Consider the following 19,543-nt stretch of genomic DNA (forward strand, 5'->3'; position numbering starts at 1 on the left):
TTCAGATAAACATGGATCTTAAATTTTCACAATTATAAAAGCTTTAGCTTGAGATATAAGCTAGATTATCAATGATGCTCTTTCCCCACCTATGAATTTTTAAATACAACATTTCTCTCATGTTTCACTGGCTCCTATGACGAATGAAGCATCAAAAGGTCTAGCTAAAAGTAAGAAAAAAAGTATGTTCAGAAGATGCATGCTGTTCCACCAAACATTTTGTGTGTTTGCTTTGAAAAGCACGTCAGGCAATATGTTGATATCAGCCACTGTCTTGTCCTGCTTCTCCTCTTTCCTTCTTCCCTGAAACAGCAGGTCACTGACGAAAATTTCTTCTGGAGACACAAACTATCTTTACCAAAGCACCGCTGGCTTGCCATCTACAGTACAAGCCAACAAGCAGAAGGCTGTATTTTTTAAGATAACTTGAATTTTTCACCAGGATCATTCAGAGCGACCAGCACAGTTACCGGCTGGGCGCCTGGTGCTGGTAGACCTCAGCAGGGAGGGGCCCAAACACACAGATGGGTGCCATGGGATAGCTTGTGATGGAATTACAAATTAAAAACCAGGACACAAGGCTCAGGAAAAATAAATAAATAAATAAAAATAAAATAAAAAACAGCCTTTTCATTACTCTATTTCAGTGTCTGAGTATGCACAGGCTGTGCCACTCAGAAGGATGCTCAGCAGAAAAAAAAAAAAAAAAAAAAAAAAAACCCAACCCCGCGCCCCCCCCCCCAACAACACAACCCTGGCAAATGCTTTGATCTGTACATGACTGATGCTGGATGTATTAGGTTAGAGTAACATCCTCCTTAGCGTCCCAGAGGGTGTTGTACTTTGTGTGATTTGTCAGCCTCATAAGAAGTATTTCTAATGTGAAACATGACCTGTCATTTCTCATAGCTCTACTTATTTAAGGCACTAGCAGGCATGCACACCTTTGCTAACCTGAGAAATTCCAGAGGGGAAAATCTTAACAGCCTCTCCCTTGCCTCCTGGTGCAGGTAAAACTAACTAGGTGGTCAGATGACAGGACACCACTAATCCTCTCTCTCAAATGGAAAGAGGCTGTCAGAAAAGCAAACTGTCTTAACTAATTTCAGACACACATCACCATCAGCTCCAGCGTGCACAATCCAGGCTTTGTGCATTATTCATCCTAACTCCCACATTTCACTGTTGCTTAAACCCTGCCAAAGTTAAAAGATACCCTATCCAAAAGGCAGAGGAGCAAAACCGAGAAGTGTTACATTGTGTACTACTTCACAATGTAGTATTTAATTATCGAACATCAATCTTTCTGAGATGGCATTTCTATTGCACAGTACAGTCCTCTTTTTAAAAGAGGCAAGCGTCCCTGTACCTGTATGTCAGAATTTGAAATACCACAGCTTATTCAGAGCATATTTTTACTAGTACAAACTCTTCCTTGAAGGAGTCAAGGACGACACCTAGTATGTCCCACAGTTGTACTTTCTAGGGCACAGCATGCAAAACTGTGCTTGTTGCTAGTGAAGAGAGCCCTTCAAACCATCAGTGCTCTTTTGTGAAAGCACTGACACCTCGAATGTCATTCTGCAATTGGTGGCTGGTGTGGGAGACACTACTTTCAGTGTCTTTTACTACTCCCTCGCTGTTAGTAGTGCAGGGACTCTCACTGACACTATTGCTCTTCACAGACTGTTTCAGGAGTAAGCACAAAAGGTGCAGGTTTCTCTGCAAGTAGGTCAGTGGTGTCCACTCCAGTTACACTTTGCAGAGAACGAGTACCTGATTCTCTTAAATGCTGCCCTTGGAGTCATTCCTGTTCCTTTCCCACAGACCAAAGAGGCCAATGAAAATGAAAAAAACAACCACCAAAAAATACTTTGAACTGTCTGCCAAGAAGATCCTAGGTTCTCTTTGGTGTTAAGTGGTGAAATATGTCAAAACACAGTGAGTGTGGACAACAGGGAGGCCCAAGGGGAAGGGGGTGGCAGTGACACTCGAGACACACAGTTCTCTCATTCTGCTACCTCCAACTTGCAGAAAACAGATCTGAAAAGGCACAACATGTCCTTCACAACTGAATCACTGACACATAACGTGCTGTGCCATGCCACTCCCACGCTCTTTGCATGTGGCTGCTTCGCAGCATCATGGCAAGAAGGGATGCTTGGTGCCACAGATCTGGATATTGTTTGCTGTTTTCATAGTCTCAGGAGCAAACACGAGTCACAGACAAATACAAATACCCCACCAGAGAATCCTCTTCCATTAAAAAGCAAGAGACCGACCATTACAGGACAATGTCAATGCAAAACGCCAAAATGATTTACACAAAAGTCATCCAATTAGGGAAATAAAATAATCAAAAGTTAGCTGTGCAGTGTTAACATGATATAATGAGACAAAAAGAAGCAACTGAACACACAACAAAGTTAGGTCCTAATGGATAAAGACAGGAAAGGACAACCCAGATTTTTATTTTACCATGAGATATCTATGCATTACAGGAGAACTGATATACAGAACTATGTGCAATGTCAGGAAATTCTTGCAATATCTATTTTAGGCATAGAGTAGTGATTAACAGAGAACGGATTCTTAGTTGCTGCAGATCAGTGTAGCCATTGTAGAAAGTCAACAGAACTATGTAAATTATAGCAGCTGAGGATAGCATTTGAAATAAAGCAATGAGCTCCTCATTTGTGGCATGGCTATTTCAAAGCATTTCTACAAAAGAAGTTGGAAGAAACAGGACTGAATTTCTCTATTTGCTTTGAACTTGGGAGGCTTTAAAATTGAAAACATAAAACCAAAAAGCTGAAAAAACAAACTTTTGGCAATGACATTTGACTTGTACAGCCACAAGCGCAAAGGAGCTGTATTCCTTGTCCCACACAAACAGCAATAGGAATGATCAAGCTTTGAAACACGTACACACAGGAACACACAGAATCATCCAAGAGTATAGAACTATGTCAGGATCACAAATATGTAAGGCAGATAAATGCACTTAGAAGATTCATCTGATACCACTGCAGGGGAGGCTCAATGAGAAGTTAAAACCTCTCTCAAAGGGGGAGGAACCCCCTCTCCCTCCAGCTGCAAGCTTTTATGTTCCCAGATCAACAGAGCTGCAGAGGCAATGAGGTAGCACACACACACAGGCACCCATCCTGACAGCAGGGTTACAAGCAATTCTTGTTCCTCTCTGCTCAGAAACTGGGATTTTGTGACTGAGAACACCCCTTGCACACAATCCCTTCTGCCTTTTCTTTTTCTTTTCTTTTTTTTTATTTTTTATTTTTTTATTTTTTATTTTTTATTTTTTTACTGGTAACCAAGCTGGAAAAAGCCAGTGTTGCAAACAGAACGTTGTAGCCATAGCAACAAGCAATTCAGCACTTAAACTTTTCAACAGACTAAACAGAATTTTCTTTCTGTTTTTATAATTTCATGGTCAATAATTCACCATGAACACTTTACATGTCTAGCTGGTCATTAATGTCTCAAAAACAATCTCCCATTAATGCTTCAACCAAGAAAACCTCCTCACCTAAAGAAAAAGAGCAGTATATGTATAAAGGCAGACCACTTGAAAATTAATCTTTTTTTCTCCCTTTTTGCAAATTGGTATGTACAGGTGGAGAAGAGCCCAAATTCTGGCTTGTTAGTCCAAGCAATAGCCCTTAATTTGGATTGTACAATATGAAGTGTTACCAGGAACCCTAAAGACCTTAAAACTGTTCTTTAAAACAACTAACATCTTGGGCCCTCCAACAGGATCCCTCTTTAATGCCTGAACAGCCCAGATACTCCACTGGGAAGTCTCCTTGCTGCTTTTGCTCCAGTGATTGAGAGTTTTTTTTTTTTTTTTTTTTTTTTTTATTGTTTTGTAGCTATCAGTAAAAACCCATTTGAAAATCAAAATTGAAGGCTAAAAATAGGATAACACATTCTGCCCAGCTGATGAAACTTAACCTTGTTAATTAAAGAGCTTCATTTCACAGTCAGTAAGAGTCTAATATTACCCTAATAAATGTATGAGCTTTTTGGCAGGTGCCATGCATGAATGCAACTCAAACCATGCCTTTTCTCCTTTTAATGGCATCAGATTTAATATCTGCAAAGGAAATCACTGTTTTATCAAAGGCAAGAATTTGAGAAGTCTAGAAGCTATTGACAAAAGCATAAAGAAAATGGAAAACTCTTGATCTCTCCCATGTAGACTAAATAACGTCCATATGAATTTTAATGCTCAACAAATGTACTAACTTTAAAGAATTAACTTATGCTGGTAGTTAATTATCCAAAGCTTTCACTGCCCTTTCCTATCTCTCTACCATTTTTATACTTCTTTACCGTAGTAAAAAAAAAATAAAAAAATTGAAGGAACCAAATAACACAAACCCTTTGAGAGTTTCAGGACCATCTTGCTTTCCTTGCCATTCCAGGCAACTTAATCATAGCATAACCCCACAATTCATGGATGCAGGCTTTGTTGACAGACCCGACAACTTGGGCGTGAACTGAACTTTGCTAGCAACACATGCTGAGAAGCTCCATAAATGACAGTGAAGGACAGAGCATGAAACAGACACAGAAATGTTTTTACACGTTCAAGAGGAGCAGGGACCAACCTCATTCCCTGTTTATTTGGATTACCTTTTACAAGTAGCACTAATATCTATGGATTTAATGGGCCATATATGAGACAGTTACTCAGGGTTATGTTGTTTTTTAAACCCCGCTGGTCACATAGTTGTTCTCTAATATTTTTATAATTTGTTTTTGAAATATTTTTTGAACTTAATCACTGCAGTTCACTATAAATCACAAGGTAAGGAACAGGGGAAAACACACTCTCTTTTTCAACTTCTTTCAGGTTCTGGGCTGTCCTGTGATCTGTCTGCCTGGACACTACACAATGACAGCTGGACTCTGCACTCCAGGATTAACTGTGTGCTTCTAAAATCCGGATGGGGGCTGGCTGGAAACTTTACTATGTCCTGACACATACACATGTCAGTGGGGGACAATACTGTGCAAGTGTTAAGTGGGAAGAAAACATAGAAGAAAAATCCACTTGCAACTAGGAATTACTAGTAGGACAAAGCTGGTGACCAGCCAATGGGGAAGTGTCTGGTGATCATGGCAGATCATGCAGCACTCTGGCAGCTTACTAGGCCTTAATAGATAAGGCTGATTAAAGAGGTGTGAAACAGAGGACCTTGTGAAATACGTGGGATGTTGGAAGACCGTTCTTTTTTTCTTTTATTAATAGTTGAAAGGAAAAAACAACTTCTACATCACACGAACGGGACTGTTGAAAAGCCACAGAAATATCCCATACTTACTTTTATCTTCCTGGTTTTCTTCTGCTGCTTTGCCCTCTTCTTCCTCTTCCTCCTCCTCCTCCACCTCCTTCTGCTGCGCTTCTTCGTGGTGATCAGCGGAACCGACTGAAAGGCTCTGGCAGCAGTGGTTGAAGCCACTATCCCGAGGCAGCGTGAAACTTCGGGGCTTCCCCCCGTTGCCATTCAGCACTTGCATCCTCTCACCCTCCACGAGCGGGAAGGGGCCATAGTGGTCTTGCAGGTGGCACTTCTGGGTGGGCAAGGTGGACTGCCGCCGGTGCTCGGGGGAGACCACGGCCGCCTCGGAGAACACCGAGTCCTCCAGTGGCAGCGTCTGCAGGTAGTGGAGTCCCGAGCTCGTCAGCGGCGTCTCTATGAGGTCCTGCCAGGAGCGCCGCTGGCTCGCCGTCTTGCGCACCGGCGAGTCGGTGGCGCTCCCCGCCGCCTCCGGGCGGAACTCCTCGTGCGACGACTGCGACTGGGAGGTCTCTGTGGAGGACAGCCGGCTGTGCTTGGGTTCCACATAAGGGCTTGCGCAGCTCATCTGCAAGGTCAGCAATGGAGCAACCTTCAGATTAGTGTAGACTGAGACCTACTGCTACTAACAATCAAGTACTTTTAATTGTTACCGATGGCTCTGCGTTTGGTACCGAAGGCACAGATACTGATACTTATTCCTACAAAATGTCCCTTAATCAATAAAAGAAGCCAACACAATTATTTGCAGAAAACTTTGTAGAATATGGCTCTGTGGAACACATAGGAGACATACGCCCAGTCCATTAATGCTGTCTTAAAAATGCCATCCAAATGCCTACTGTCATCTTGCTAATAATTCCTTTGGAATAGTGTTTGCAGAGCTTCAGTATGTTTCAAAGGTCTATGGCTTTAGAAAATAAAGAATTGCATTCAAATTAAACCTCAAGGACACTGTCTTTCACCAGACCCCCAATTTCTCAACCAAAAATTTAGCATTTTTAAAAATACATTCAAGTAAGATGCTTTACTTAACATTGTCTGAATGTATAGACATGAAAATTAAAATTCCCTGTGAAGAATAAATGAGAAGTCTGTCTACTAGTTTTACACCAACAACCGCTTAAATAAAATAAAAAAACAAATCTCCTTTTGTTCTGATTTATAGATAAGCCTACTTTTTCACAGACAATAGAACAACCAATATCACTGTTGGCTATATAAAAGAACATTTTTATGTTGGAATTTCTCTGGAAATTCAAGTGTAATTTGTTACAGTACATCTTTACAGCAAAACTGTTGTACCTTAAAGAAGAATCTCTGTTGTTACTGAAGTATTACATTTTGTCAAAGACGAAGATAAGGGGGAGGTGAGGGATTGCATGGCTGAGTAGGGACCTATCTTGAATTAAGAAGAGGAAAAAAGAATTCTGTAACTTAATCCACTTTTGTACATGAGTGGGATTATAAATGTATTCTCTACACACCAGTGGAAATAGCAATGATGGTTGTTGAAGCTAAAACATACTCATGTATGTTTTACATTTTCATACTTTAAAAATACCTTAAGTCAAGTACTGGCTCCAAAAATATACTAAAGATTGCCCTAATATGTGCATGCACGTGCTTCTAAACAGAAGAGTAGGTAAAAGTGACTTTATGTAGTCATTTCTGATTAGGCAGGTGACTTACCGAAGGAGGCCGTGGGTATGTGTCGTACGGGGGTGGGGGGCTGTCTTGTTTGGGTGTCGATGGAGTGTCAGCTTCCTCCTTATCACTCTCACTCCAGTAATCTACAAGTTATATACATATCAGATCAAAAACTTCCAACATATTTTGATATGTTTGTATATCACAGACTTGTTTTCACAACAGCAACTAGAAATTCCATCGTAGGGAATTCTGGAAGTTATATATGAGTTGAATAGTGGCAATCTAAATGATAGCTGCTGTAATTTGGAAATGTTTTAGTGTAAAGAGGGAAAAAACAAACAAACAAACAAAAACATTGTGAGGTATATTAAATCTAACTGCAAAGATATTAAACAACAACCCCACACATTTAATTCTTGTACACACCTTATAAATACTACATGCATAGATAGTACTCAATGCAATAATGGTCATATTTTCAAATTTTTAGAAAATCATCAAAATAATTATGATTGTACATATATTAGCTGGAAATTACTGAAAGTATTTTTTCTTTTTTTGAACAGAAAAGATGAAAAATGTAACTTGCAAAAGTCTTCTTGACTGCAAATAACGTTAACAAATGCAATTAACACCAACTGGCATATCAAATAAGTAGTGGTTATTGAACATGTGAATAATCAAAGTTGTTTTTCTACCTTTTTCCTCCATTTTATCCTACTAGTTACCCAAACTTTTCAATTACATTTTTAATAACAAACAGATGTATTTAAGATAAGGCAGAAAAATTTAGATCACTTCTTTATAAAACAGTTGCTTGCTGTCCTGTTACCCAAGCATGTGATCACATAAAGGTGATTTGCTAAGGAAGAATATGACAATTATATTTAAGCATAGAATTCCAAAAGGTGGATAAGAGAGAGAAAGTACAAAGGACACAGGGTCTGTGGTGTACATTTCATGGGACATGAGGTTTTATTTTGTCATAATATCAAGTCTTAGCCATGCCCATTTCATATTTATGGTAGTCTGATCAAAGGGGAAAACACATGGAAGAATGTATCACATGGTATTTCCTATTTATTCTGGTGCAAAAATTTTTGAACCAGAACTGCATGCAATTAAATAGACACCAGACCTTAATATTCCTTTCAAAAGAAAACAACTTAACTGCTGACCCAGCTCCAGATGGACAACCTTAATATTTCTATATCTTGTAAGACTGATGCAAACGTTCATGTTGTCGCTTTGTTTCTGACTGTATTACCTTCTGATATTTGGGTAAGCCACTGTACAAGTGCACGTGTGTAGTTCACAGACTAACCACAGGCAATCTCCACTACACATATGTGAAGTTTGTGTTCAATGAACTGGGTGATTTACTATTCTGTCTCTAATAGATGAGGAGAAACAGATTAATTGTTGCTTCATAAACTGTCTAAACAACAAAGGTGAAATTTTCCAAGTTTGTACAGCTTATAATTTGGCTTTAATGATTTTTGTTACCATTATGATTATTGAATTGCACAATTAAAAATCTACTGTAGCTAATATTATTCAATACATAAAACAAAAACTACTGATCTTAAGATGACAGTGTCTTGGAATAGTCTACCCTAAAATTCTGTATCTTCTCAGACTGTGGTAGCTGGGGACAGCCAGCTATATTTATCTGCTTATTTTTTACAAGCAATAATAACTCTTTCATTACGTTTGGTCTCTTGAATTGCTTCCTGAAAGCTTTGAGCAGAAAGGTTCTCTTCAAACAGTAAAATAAATAAATAGTATAAATATATATATTTTCATGATGATGGAATAAAAAATTCCAAACACTGTCTCTGGAAATCTCCAAGTAATTCAATTTTGGTGAGCAAAATACGAAATAAGAGAAAACTGGCGTTTAAGTCATTCTTAGTTTTGAGAAAACTTGTTTCCGGCAGCTCAAAAAAACTGAAAATATTGTCATATAAGTATGTTTGTTCCTATTGTAGCAAAGCCTAATGGAGCTACTTCTGGTGAGAAACCTGTCAGAACTGTATCACTCACTGTGATTTTTGTAGGCTTAGAGCTCAACTATTTATTCTGGAATTAAATCTATCATTCTCAGTGCAGGTTTTGATCTTGGCTAGAAATACAAAAAAGTTCTTCCTGTCAAATCCACATACAATAAAACACTATTTGATTATGCTTTTGTGCACCTTACCTCAGATAGGAAATTCTGTTGGCAACCTACTGTGTTTGCCTAAAAAAAATCTTCAGTTCCCGGGGGTCCAGGGGTCAACTTTCAGGTGAAACGAATGAAAACAGCCTCCCATCAGTTTTAAAAAATGTTCTGCTTTTGGCAACTGAGACATTATAATCTATGTAAAATGTGTGTGATGCTATTGAACAACTCCCATATTTCTCTCTGCAGATTTTGTCCAATTCAGTTACAGACAAGCTCAAAGCACCAGGCATATGTTGAAAGCTTTCTGAATGATCAAGAGACTGCATGTATTATATATACGCTAACACTGGCCAGCCATTTGCCAGTTAAATGTTTTCTACTTAGATAAGCAAGTATTTTTTTCTGTGATTTTCTATGACTGGAAGGTAAATAATATCTCCATCCAAGAAAGTCCCTTGCCATATTGCTAGCATTCATTGGATTTAATATGGAAAGTTGATGGTATTTTTATAAAACTGTTCTGTACAGAATGTGACATTTTCTTCAGCAATACACCCACAGTTTGGTGATTCGTGCATCTCTGAAGCACTTGAAATATATTTATGTACTTTAGATTCAGAACCGTTCAGCTCTTAATTGAAACAGGTTTGACAACTACTGTTGAATTGTTTCAGAGGTATTATAAAGCTTTCCTGCAAGGGGCTGAACTGAACAGAAATAAAAGACCTTTTGTAAAATCAAATATGTAGATGACAATTGGTACGGTAAATGAATATAGAAAATTTCAGCTTTACAATTTTTATAATATAAAAAATGCTTGAAGTGATGGAGAGGTTTTACTTTGCTAACTTGATGCCTCTGCTAATTAGGGGCACTACTCAGCTGTTTAACAGCCCTTGTGCTGGGAGCCAGGGGTAATCACCAGAGGCATAAAAACACTGTACTGCAGTGAGTGGGGAACGTGATACCCTCGCTAAACACATATATGCAACACAGAGGATATAGCTTTCCCTACCTCCATATGATAAATCAATTTGAGTAAATGGCATTAGGGTGGTAATAAAGAGCTCCCTTAGTGCCTGGGATACAATTTCAGTGGTAAGTGGGGTCTCACTGATGATTTTCAATAGGGAGCCATTTTAATAATAGGTAACAGAAGGCCTGAATGCACATGATCTCATGTCTAAGAACAGGATCCTCTACTATTTTATTATTCAGTGATTTCTTGGTAGGAAAAATATTTTTTTCCAAATCTATCTGGATTTATAAAGGTGCATGTCTGCAATTGTGCACTTGTACATACAGTGTTAGCGTAACAGTTCGTACACCTTTTACTTTACCATCCCACTTTATTGTAATTCCAGTGCCAACCTGCTGACAATAAAAGCTTCAGTTTGGCTTTGGATGCTAACATGGAGGATTTCCCTGAAGACTCCAAGATTAAGAGGCTGTTTACAGCCCCTTCAGGTAGTGATGGTATACAGGTCCCTCCAACCTGGTTACTGCAATACAGCCTGGGAAATACAGACTGGCAAACTGATTTGGAAGTCTGGTGAGGCATTGAGAACATGCCTGGAGGAACAGAGAGCATGGTGTGAATGGACTGTATGAATGCGGAGGGCCTGGTAGTATGAATGACATGATGTGCAAGGACCATATGGGATGAAGCCAGGTAGGCAACACTTCTGGGATAAGCAGCTGCACTTACTGGAAGGTAAAATTAGAAATGAGGCAATAGCAGGTAAAACCTAGTTATCTGAGAGAAAGACAGAACACCCACAAACCTTTCCACCCATGCTATTACCATCAAATTACAGCTGTATGCTGTAAGCCAGTGCTTTCAACAGCTGGCTGATCTCTCTAGGGTGCTCTGTGGTAAGACAGGTATGAATCAACACAGACATCATTTTATGTTGCTGTCTGTTAGTCTTCAGCCATTATAGAATATTGTACTCTCATGACGTTTCCACCTGGCTGCCAAAGCCACACTTGCTTCTCATCAGGGAAAGGATTTTTTTGCAGTGTCTCCCAGGAAAGGGACACCACAACAATGCATTGCAGACAGACATAGAGACCACAAACATCTACCTCCTTACTTTATCAGACTAAACGGACATGGCTAAGGCTGCTGGACTTTGAGTGGTGTGGAGGACACTATGTGGCTAATTTTGAAGCCTAGTGATAGTCTTCTGAATACAAACTCTCCCTGAAAAATGGCTAGAAATATAGTTTTAATAAATAAAAGATTACATGAAATACATTGCTGCTGCAGCTCTGAGCTGTAAGCTTTTTGGGACAAAAGTCAGAACTTCACTGATGAAGGGGGAGAAGCCACAGAATTATAAAGTGATGTTCTGACTCAGCAGGCAGCAGGTAGAGAGTCGTCTGGATACACTCTGGATCTTCATGACCACTGCTATTTTCTGGTATTTGCTGCCAGGTACATCTGTATAATAGAGTACGGATTCACGAGCCAACTGCTTGCCAGACCAGTCAGTTGGATAGGAACACTTCTGTTGATCCATGTCACTTTGGGCAGTTTGAGGGAACAACCTGCCCAACACAATGGAGGACTGACCCTTTATTTTACTTATCTGCAAACAGAATTTCTACTGCAGCAAAGTGAGTCATTGTTTTATGTGTGCTGCTTTTATAAATGTATGAAATACCAGACATAGAAAATATACATAAAATGATGTAAACCTATGACTCCAAATGAAAGGCTTCATCACTGAAATGGCCAACAAGGCTCATGTACACACTTCAAAACAGCAAAACCAACAGAAATTATAAAACATTAAATGGCCTTAAAATTATGGTTTTTAAGGGGAATCCAGTTATGTCAGCAGGCTTTAGAGAAGTGGTTTTGTTCCTGAGACAAAACCTTCATGCATTCCTCCTTCCTGTGAATTAAAACACCAAATGCAATATTTTAAATTATTTTTTAGTTTGCAGATTCTTAAGCTTATTTTAATGGAGAACACAGATTCCTTACTACCACATACCTGAGATTACTGGCAGAAAATGTGCTGCTTTTAGCTACCTTCAGTGGCTTTCTCAGAAATAATCCAAGGGTATGTGGAACAGATTCTGAGGAAACTAATCAAAAACCCTGAGAAAGAAGCAATTCTCTAAAGCAACAACAGGGATGCTTATATGTGAATTGCTGTCAGATGATGAGAATGAGGCCTGATACACAGCTGGGAAAAAAAGAACAGATGAACTTGTTATAGGAGCTGACAGAAGAAACCAAAATAATAACATTACCTTGCTCTTGTTTGATCCTCTCCCTTTCTGCATAGCCAGCAGCAAGCATGTTAATTCTGTTTAGCCATCTGAAATAATATTAAAAAAGCAGTGATACCAATCCAGCATGTTAATTTTTACTGTATTTCTAAAAAAAAACAAAGGTATGAGCATCTGACAGAGATTTAAGACAATGCTATTTTTCATATTAAACAGTTGTTTTCTTTGATACTCTTACTCAGGGAGCCTCCAAAGATCTACAATTTTGCTGTTGAACAAATTGTTTTTGCAGCAAAGATCATGTTTCAAATGGAAAACCATGTATGATGTCAAACATCTGTATAATAAAGGATTTGGAGATAATCAAAGGGCTATTAAGTCTGCTGTTCACAGATATGCCATCACACCAATACTCCTGCTGTTCTGATTTATTGAGAACAAACACCACTTTTCAGAGATTTAAGCAATATTTTAAGGCCTGATTTGGCAACTTAGTGGAGGAACAGAGCAGAAACCACCAGTCAAAAAAACATGTTCACTCCTAAACAGACAGCGAGGCTTGATTATGCCATTATGCATTGTAGGGCTTATCTACAGTGACAAATACAAAGAGGAGGCAGCATATCAGAATTTGCCTTTGTGTTTGTGTCAGGGAAGCAGAGGGAGAAAAGACAGTTGCCTCAATGCAATTCATACCTAAGGCTTTCACCTCAACTTAGACTTGAAAAAAATGCATCCATAAGCTACATGAATTAAAAATAAACTATTGCTATTCTCTTCTAGCAGGACTGTCATACAAAAGCATGAAAAGCATACATTTGACTGCCTGTAGCAACGCTCTGCCCTCTTCCCCCAAAGGGCTCTCAGTGTATTCATTATCCAAACAGACTAAATCGGTTCCTCCATCAATGATGCTTTAAACAACCATGACAACCTCCTATGGTTGTCCATTCCATGTTAAACCTGGAATTACTTATACACGCCATCCTGACTACAGGATGACGGACCTGGTTTGCCAAGCCAGTCAGTGGCTTGCAATTTTACTGCTAGTGCATACAGAAGGTCAGCTGGAGTCAGTTCTGCATTGCCTTCAGAAATGTGAAACTCCTGTGTCAGAAAACTGGCCTGATGGCTGTCATTTGCATATTGCAATATGGAAACAGCATGTAATATTTCATCAGCAAGAGAGACCTTTGGTGAGACCTTTGCAATCAGTCCTGCATGCCAACCTTTAAGACACTTCAGTTCAGGATAAACAGAAAGTAGATCATAAAATATAGTTGCTCTCCTTGAAATAAACTTCTGCTGCTGCCCCTACACAAACTGATCATGTGTTATCTGTAATTTACATTAATGGTACATAAGTCTTTGTATATTGGGAAGGATGCTAAAGATCTACTGAAGTGATTACAGCGTACTGCATATTAACTTACAATCAAAGTTTCTGCCAGAAGAATAGGGGAGCTGAAGAAAAGACCTAAAATTTCTTTTGTAATTGTTAGGAAGTGCCATACACTTTAAAAAAATCACTGGCACACAGGGACAGAAATCCAACAAATCATGCTTCAGAAAACTATTGCACATCTTCACAGAAGAAAAAAGTCATCCCTCTCCAAAACTCTATTTTAAGTTCATGTTCCTGATATATGAAGACTTTCTTTAGGGAGTGAAGCTCACCTGTCTCGACAGTTCTGCTAGCCCAAACCAGAGGTACTGATGTACGAACCTCAGCCACACTACTCCAGCACTGTGATGCAGTGGGACCAGCAAAGGCCACAGAGCTGTTCATGTACAGAGGGCAAAGAGTATGACCAGGCAAACACCTGCTCTGTCATATGGCATGGCAGACAGCAGAGGTGGGCTTTGCTGGTCTCTCACCCAGTTTGGATCTCACACATTCCCAGTTCAGCTCAGGGCTTAACACCACCCAGTGCAGTCGACACCAAACAACTGCCTACCTTTGAATATGCCAGCTCAACACAAAATATGAAATGATACAACTATAAGGGTTCTCCATCTGGGAAATTTCATTCCATCCTAAACATGAGACAGAATTTTGTGTGCCTGAGTGAGGTAACCAATTAAATTACCAAATAATTAATTGACAGTGGTTACAGATATAGTAGATTATTCCAGAAGAAAAAATATTTCCTGAAAAGTATAATCTAACAATAACCCAGGAACCGTATACCAGTCTAAAAGAGAGGCAACAGACTGACTTCACATTTAACGATTTTCTGTAGTTCATGATTTATGTCATGGTTTGGAATATCACCTACAAGTACCTGTGGGATGAGTGACCAGGCACTGATCTGGTTGTAAACAGTTAATAACTATGTCTTTTGAGTGGTTTGCTAGTTCAGAAATTAAAATAATGCTATTGACTTCTGCATATTTTCTGGTATATGGCCACTAAAGCTTCATTAGATATGGCTAGAACACCTATGGTTAGACAATTAGTATTATTTTAATAAATCATGGCTAGAGTTATGTTCATTCAGGTTAGAGTATGAGAAATACATCACATTGGGGTTATATCACAGGGAAATGCAACAATCTTTTGAAGAGTGGAGGAAGAATAAAACATTCCTGCTTTATACAACATAAGGGACGAAAGTATCAAGTGTACATTATACAAGAACTCTTTACTATGAATATTAAAACCTACTTAAAAATAATCTGCAAAGCCCTTGTACATGGGAAGATTTAAACCTGTCTTCCCTGTGGTGTGCTGTAACTTTTAGAGGGCAAAAGGCCAAGAAAATATTCCTTCCTTACTGCAAAAGCAGCTTCAGTTTTCTTGTGAGAATTATACTATTGTTAGCTATGACAATAATAGTTGCAATAATTAACACTGGTACTTGCAGCAGTCATCTAGGTTTTGCTTTTTTCTTTTTTTTTTTTTTTCAAGAATAGCATATACATTTATTGTCAGTATCTAATTAAAACAATTTTATGACTCACTCAGAACCAGATTAAAAAATATATATTTTTCTATATACTTACAACTCTTATGAAGAAGGATTCACAGTACTGGCACTCTAACAGAAGAGTAGGAAACATTTTTCTACCTTATCTCAAACTCCAGGTAGGTGCAAAGCTTTTAGTCACAGCAGGGTGTCTAATTGTCCTTAACCATAAAGCTCAAGGATTAGGATGAACCTGCTATATAGCAACGGGAGTATGGATACCATATAGTGTCTATAACTAAACAGCTGCAGTTTAACCAGAATGAAGAGGCCTGTAGACAATGCTGGAAATATTTTAGAGGCCATCTTCACTAAAATCTTCCAGACACATTCTCTCGTGCTAATAATACAAGCTGATTTGTCATCTTTACTCTTAACTATAGAGCTACACTGAGGAAGAAATTATAAATTTCAATACTCTGCCTATACACAAAAAGATATAGAGGACAGTTCGGTTACAATAGGTTCAAGGAATTTCTCAGACAACCATTCTATGTGAAACTACAGACTGCATTTTCCTGCATAGATTATATAGCTTATCATATTTGGAATAAAATGGATCAATAAGAGCTTGCAAAGTATTTATGCCAGCCAACACTGAAAAGGCTGCATTTGCCGTTGAATTGATGATTAGGATTTTTGAGGAAAAAACAGATATTTAGTCCATAAAGTAGCAGGTATAGTTAACAATCAAAATAAAATTACACATAGCACTATTACCTAGAAATATGTGGACTGCCTTGTACATCATAATATTTTCTTGGAATAGGAATAACAAGAAATTTAGAAGCAAGGTATTTCTTTGAATATAAATCTATATTAGGAAAACTGTACTTTTCATCAATGAAGGATATTCCATCCTTCTTCTCACCCAAAGTGAATGTGTTGTATGGGTAGAAAGTATGCTTGTGCTGGTGTAACCATGCAAAGGAGAGGGACTTCAGATGCCACAACAATAAAGTTCAGTGATTACAGCTCTCCCAGCTTCTACCAACACAGCAGTGTGGCTCAGTCATAAAAGTAGTAAGAAAAATTGAATAGGAACAAAGTTACCTAAAACTAAACACATTTTATGTGAGTATACACACACCCAAAAAAAGTCATGTTCCGTCAAGTTATTTTATTCAAGGGATGAAGGAATGGAACCAGTTCTGCCTTTGTTAGACTGCTTTAGCAGTTTTCTAATTTCCTTTCCTACATATAATAGAACTGCAGTGACTGCATTACACCTGACAAAAATGTACCTATGAAACCTAATGAAGAACATAAATTGATCAAAACAGTTTTAATTTAACTTTTAACATATTGATTCTGTGTTTGACTTTGGTTAGGCTAGAACATGCTTTTAGGTAGGAAGTATTGTATTTTATTACCTTTGCATTTGAAAGATTATTTTTTCAGTAACAAGTTTTTGTTCAATATAGAGTTAATTTGTGTATTAAGCTTGTGAAGGTGAACAACTTTTTATCATATATTAAACAAAGTGGATCAAATAAAAATATATGGTGGGACTGTGATATCAATTCAGACATAAGAATTGCAAGAAATTCCATAGACATTGATGGAGTTATTTTAAATTTACATGTGCATAATTCAGATCAAAATTTGGTCTAGCTCCTTCCGAAAGAACTGGTAAGCATGTATTTCAAAATATGATAAAAAGACTGTTCATGCTGCAAAGTTAAAAACCTGCTAGGTCTTAAGTTAGTTTTAGATTGTGCAATATATATTTAACGTATTGATGCAAATTTCCCGCAGATTTCTGATTACTGAAGAGTTCTATAAATTTTTATCCTCAGAAACAAGTCACCTTGTCATACTGACTGAGGACTTACTGACAGAAATGATTTATCTGCTGCTGTAGTTCAGGATATGCTGAATAGACCATGCCATTATTCTGTTTGCTGTGCTGTTTGAGTGACTGGCTTGACAGAGTTATCTAGTAAAGGCAAGCCTAAAATTTTACAAACAAATAAAAGGGTTTTAAGTTTTCTAAATGATGAGAGTTTTGAAATGAGTTTCAGTCATGCATGAACCTTTGAAAATGTTACCAGACAGCTATTTCTAAATAAAAGCAAACACAGAATAGTACTAGTATACTTTTTCAGTCAAACATCAGTAAAGAACTGGCAGTACCCTGAAGCTGATTGGCCAGGTACTTGAATCTAGTACACACAGGAGAGATTAAACCATGACCATAGCACTGATTAATGAGTTTTATGAGTTGAGTTTTGTCTCCTTTTTCTCCTGTTTTAAAAGCAATTTTACTCAGCTAGGATGTCCACAGACATTATGTAAGTCAATTATCAGGTTACAATCATAGATTTTTGTTTGCGTCTTATCATATGATGAAAACTACATACTATTTTGAACTGAATTAGTTTTAATTCATGCTGTGAAAATAAATGAAATGATCCTCCAAATATTTGAATAGGCATCGGATCCATGATTTTAATTTGTCTTTTACATTAAATAAGCGTAACTGTGTTTATTTTATGCTGAAATCTCAGTTGTTTTTCTGAAAAATTGGCTTAATATAGGTACAGTTAAGCTCAACACACAAAGAGCTGAGACTTAAAACCTCACTCATTTCAAATTGCTGAGATTTTCCCCACTAACTTCCTTAAAGTCAAAATTTCACTTCAATGTGTAGGTTAAATTCACGTTGGTGGAGAGAATCTGCACAAAAAATTGCTTGTAATATCTAATTCATTTTTGAAGATTGGCAGAAGAATAATCAGTTACTGTTATAAATCCTTCTCCAACTTATCACTCCTTCAAGAGCCAGAAATAGAAGCATCCCCAGAGCAAGCATCACGTCTGTGAAGGTATGCTAGGAAGCAGAGTTGGAGATGTTGTACATTTTCAGGTATCTCACAGCTAAGAACAGCTTTACTGAAAACTTGAATTCTGAAATTGTGTTTATTTTCAAATTCAATTCTGAAATTGTGGTTATTTTCAAAAACTGTTTTTTGCTTCTTAGTAGAGAGATAGAATCTTATTTCTAAAGATTTTCAAATCTTCGTTTCAAGAACGCTATTTTTTGCATTAATTGAATATTTAGCATATGCAGACAGAAAAAATGCTACTCTGCACTTATTTTCTTAACTGTTATTAGATAAACATGTAATTTATTATCACTAACTTCAAGGAATTGCCATGTTTAAGGCATGATTCCTTGACCTTTGCTTGACTTCCTTACCTGTTCATATCATCTAGATGTTCAGCAGCAAAATAAAAGCTTTTGATCTTAGGATGGCAGGCTTTGAATGCACTGTAGAGGAAAAACATAATTATAAAAAGGTATTGTCACAACTTTTATTTTTTATTATTTTTTTTATATAAGTTAGCATGGTCACCAAGCAGTGAGTTCAGATTTCCTGACTTGTTAGAAGCCTCCCAACATGTCATACAAATATAACGTCCTTGATCCTTGTAGATCCCTTCCGATGCAGAATATTCTATAATTCTTTGATTCTAACATTTAGGACTGACAGATTTCACTGACTGAAGTGTTCTGCAAGTACCTCTTTCTAAATAATACTTTAATCATATGTGTATAAGTAGACTGTATACCTACAGTGTAGTACATTTGGACAAACTTAACCAGTTAAGGATACAGTAGGCAATTTTACAGATATACTGTAGGTGTCAATTTTTTCTGAACAGAAAATTGACCAAACAATTTATTTAATACAACAGAAAAACTCAGTCCTGGTGATTTCTGACATCTCAATGACCTTGACATTACCTTTAGCTCTAATGACTGCATTTCAAACAGAAAAATGAGATGCACTGATTGACTTTTGAAAAGCTGTTATAAATCAACAACGTGTTCTTGAGGTCATTCTAAGCAACGGGCAATTACATCTCATCTTTTCTTTCCACCAAAGTAATCAACATGACTAGGCTGAGAGAATTACTGCATTTCATACATAATATGAAATAAATTACTTGAAAGAATTTTGTAACTATGTTGGATAAAGATTTATGGTGAAGTTCTTGAAGATCTAGAAAATGAATCAGAAAGTAATTAATAATTTACAGTACAGAAGAATCATTTTTGCGAATACCCTGAAGGTCTCCCTTAAAACAAGAAAATGAAAAAAATGCCTAACAGTCCTGAAGAAAATAAGGAAAACTGCAAGCATGGTATATGAAAAGCATCAGTACCATTTTTCTGA

At 37.6% G+C, this 19,543-nt stretch overlaps 1 protein-coding gene and 1 long non-coding RNA gene across 13 annotated transcripts in view; one reads left to right on the forward strand and one right to left on the reverse strand.

Moving 5' to 3' along the window:
* The window catches only part of LOC118162817, a 70,115-nt gene that overhangs the window by 39,468 nt on the left and 11,104 nt on the right, over positions 1 to 19,543 (forward strand). Inside the window, exon 4 of one of the 3 annotated variants that reach the window (XR_004748704.1) lies at positions 4,877 to 5,367. The exons of the other annotated variants lie outside the window; for them this stretch is intronic. This is a non-coding gene — a long non-coding RNA (uncharacterized LOC118162817). Of the gene's footprint in view, positions 1 to 4,876; positions 5,368 to 19,543 lie in introns of those variants that run through there. 3 annotated transcript variants of the gene reach the window in all.
* CNKSR2 (connector enhancer of kinase suppressor of Ras 2) overlaps positions 1 to 19,543 on the reverse strand; it is a 220,533-nt gene that overhangs the window by 35,292 nt on the left and 165,698 nt on the right. For all 10 annotated transcript variants that reach the window (XM_035318003.1, XM_035317842.1, XM_035317923.1 and 7 more), the window contains 4 exons: positions 18,562 to 18,633; positions 12,412 to 12,479; positions 7,017 to 7,117; positions 5,349 to 5,892 (listed from right to left, as the gene is read on the reverse strand). In XM_035318003.1, the coding sequence (XP_035173894.1) occupies positions 5,349 to 5,892; positions 7,017 to 7,117; positions 12,412 to 12,479; positions 18,562 to 18,633 (785 nt within the window). The remainder of the gene's footprint in view (positions 1 to 5,348; positions 5,893 to 7,016; positions 7,118 to 12,411; positions 12,480 to 18,561; positions 18,634 to 19,543) is intronic.

This window comes from Oxyura jamaicensis, chromosome 1 (genome assembly GCF_011077185.1).
Source record: "Oxyura jamaicensis isolate SHBP4307 breed ruddy duck chromosome 1, BPBGC_Ojam_1.0, whole genome shotgun sequence".
In the NCBI taxonomy this organism is placed as follows: Eukaryota; Metazoa; Chordata; class Aves; order Anseriformes; family Anatidae; genus Oxyura; species Oxyura jamaicensis.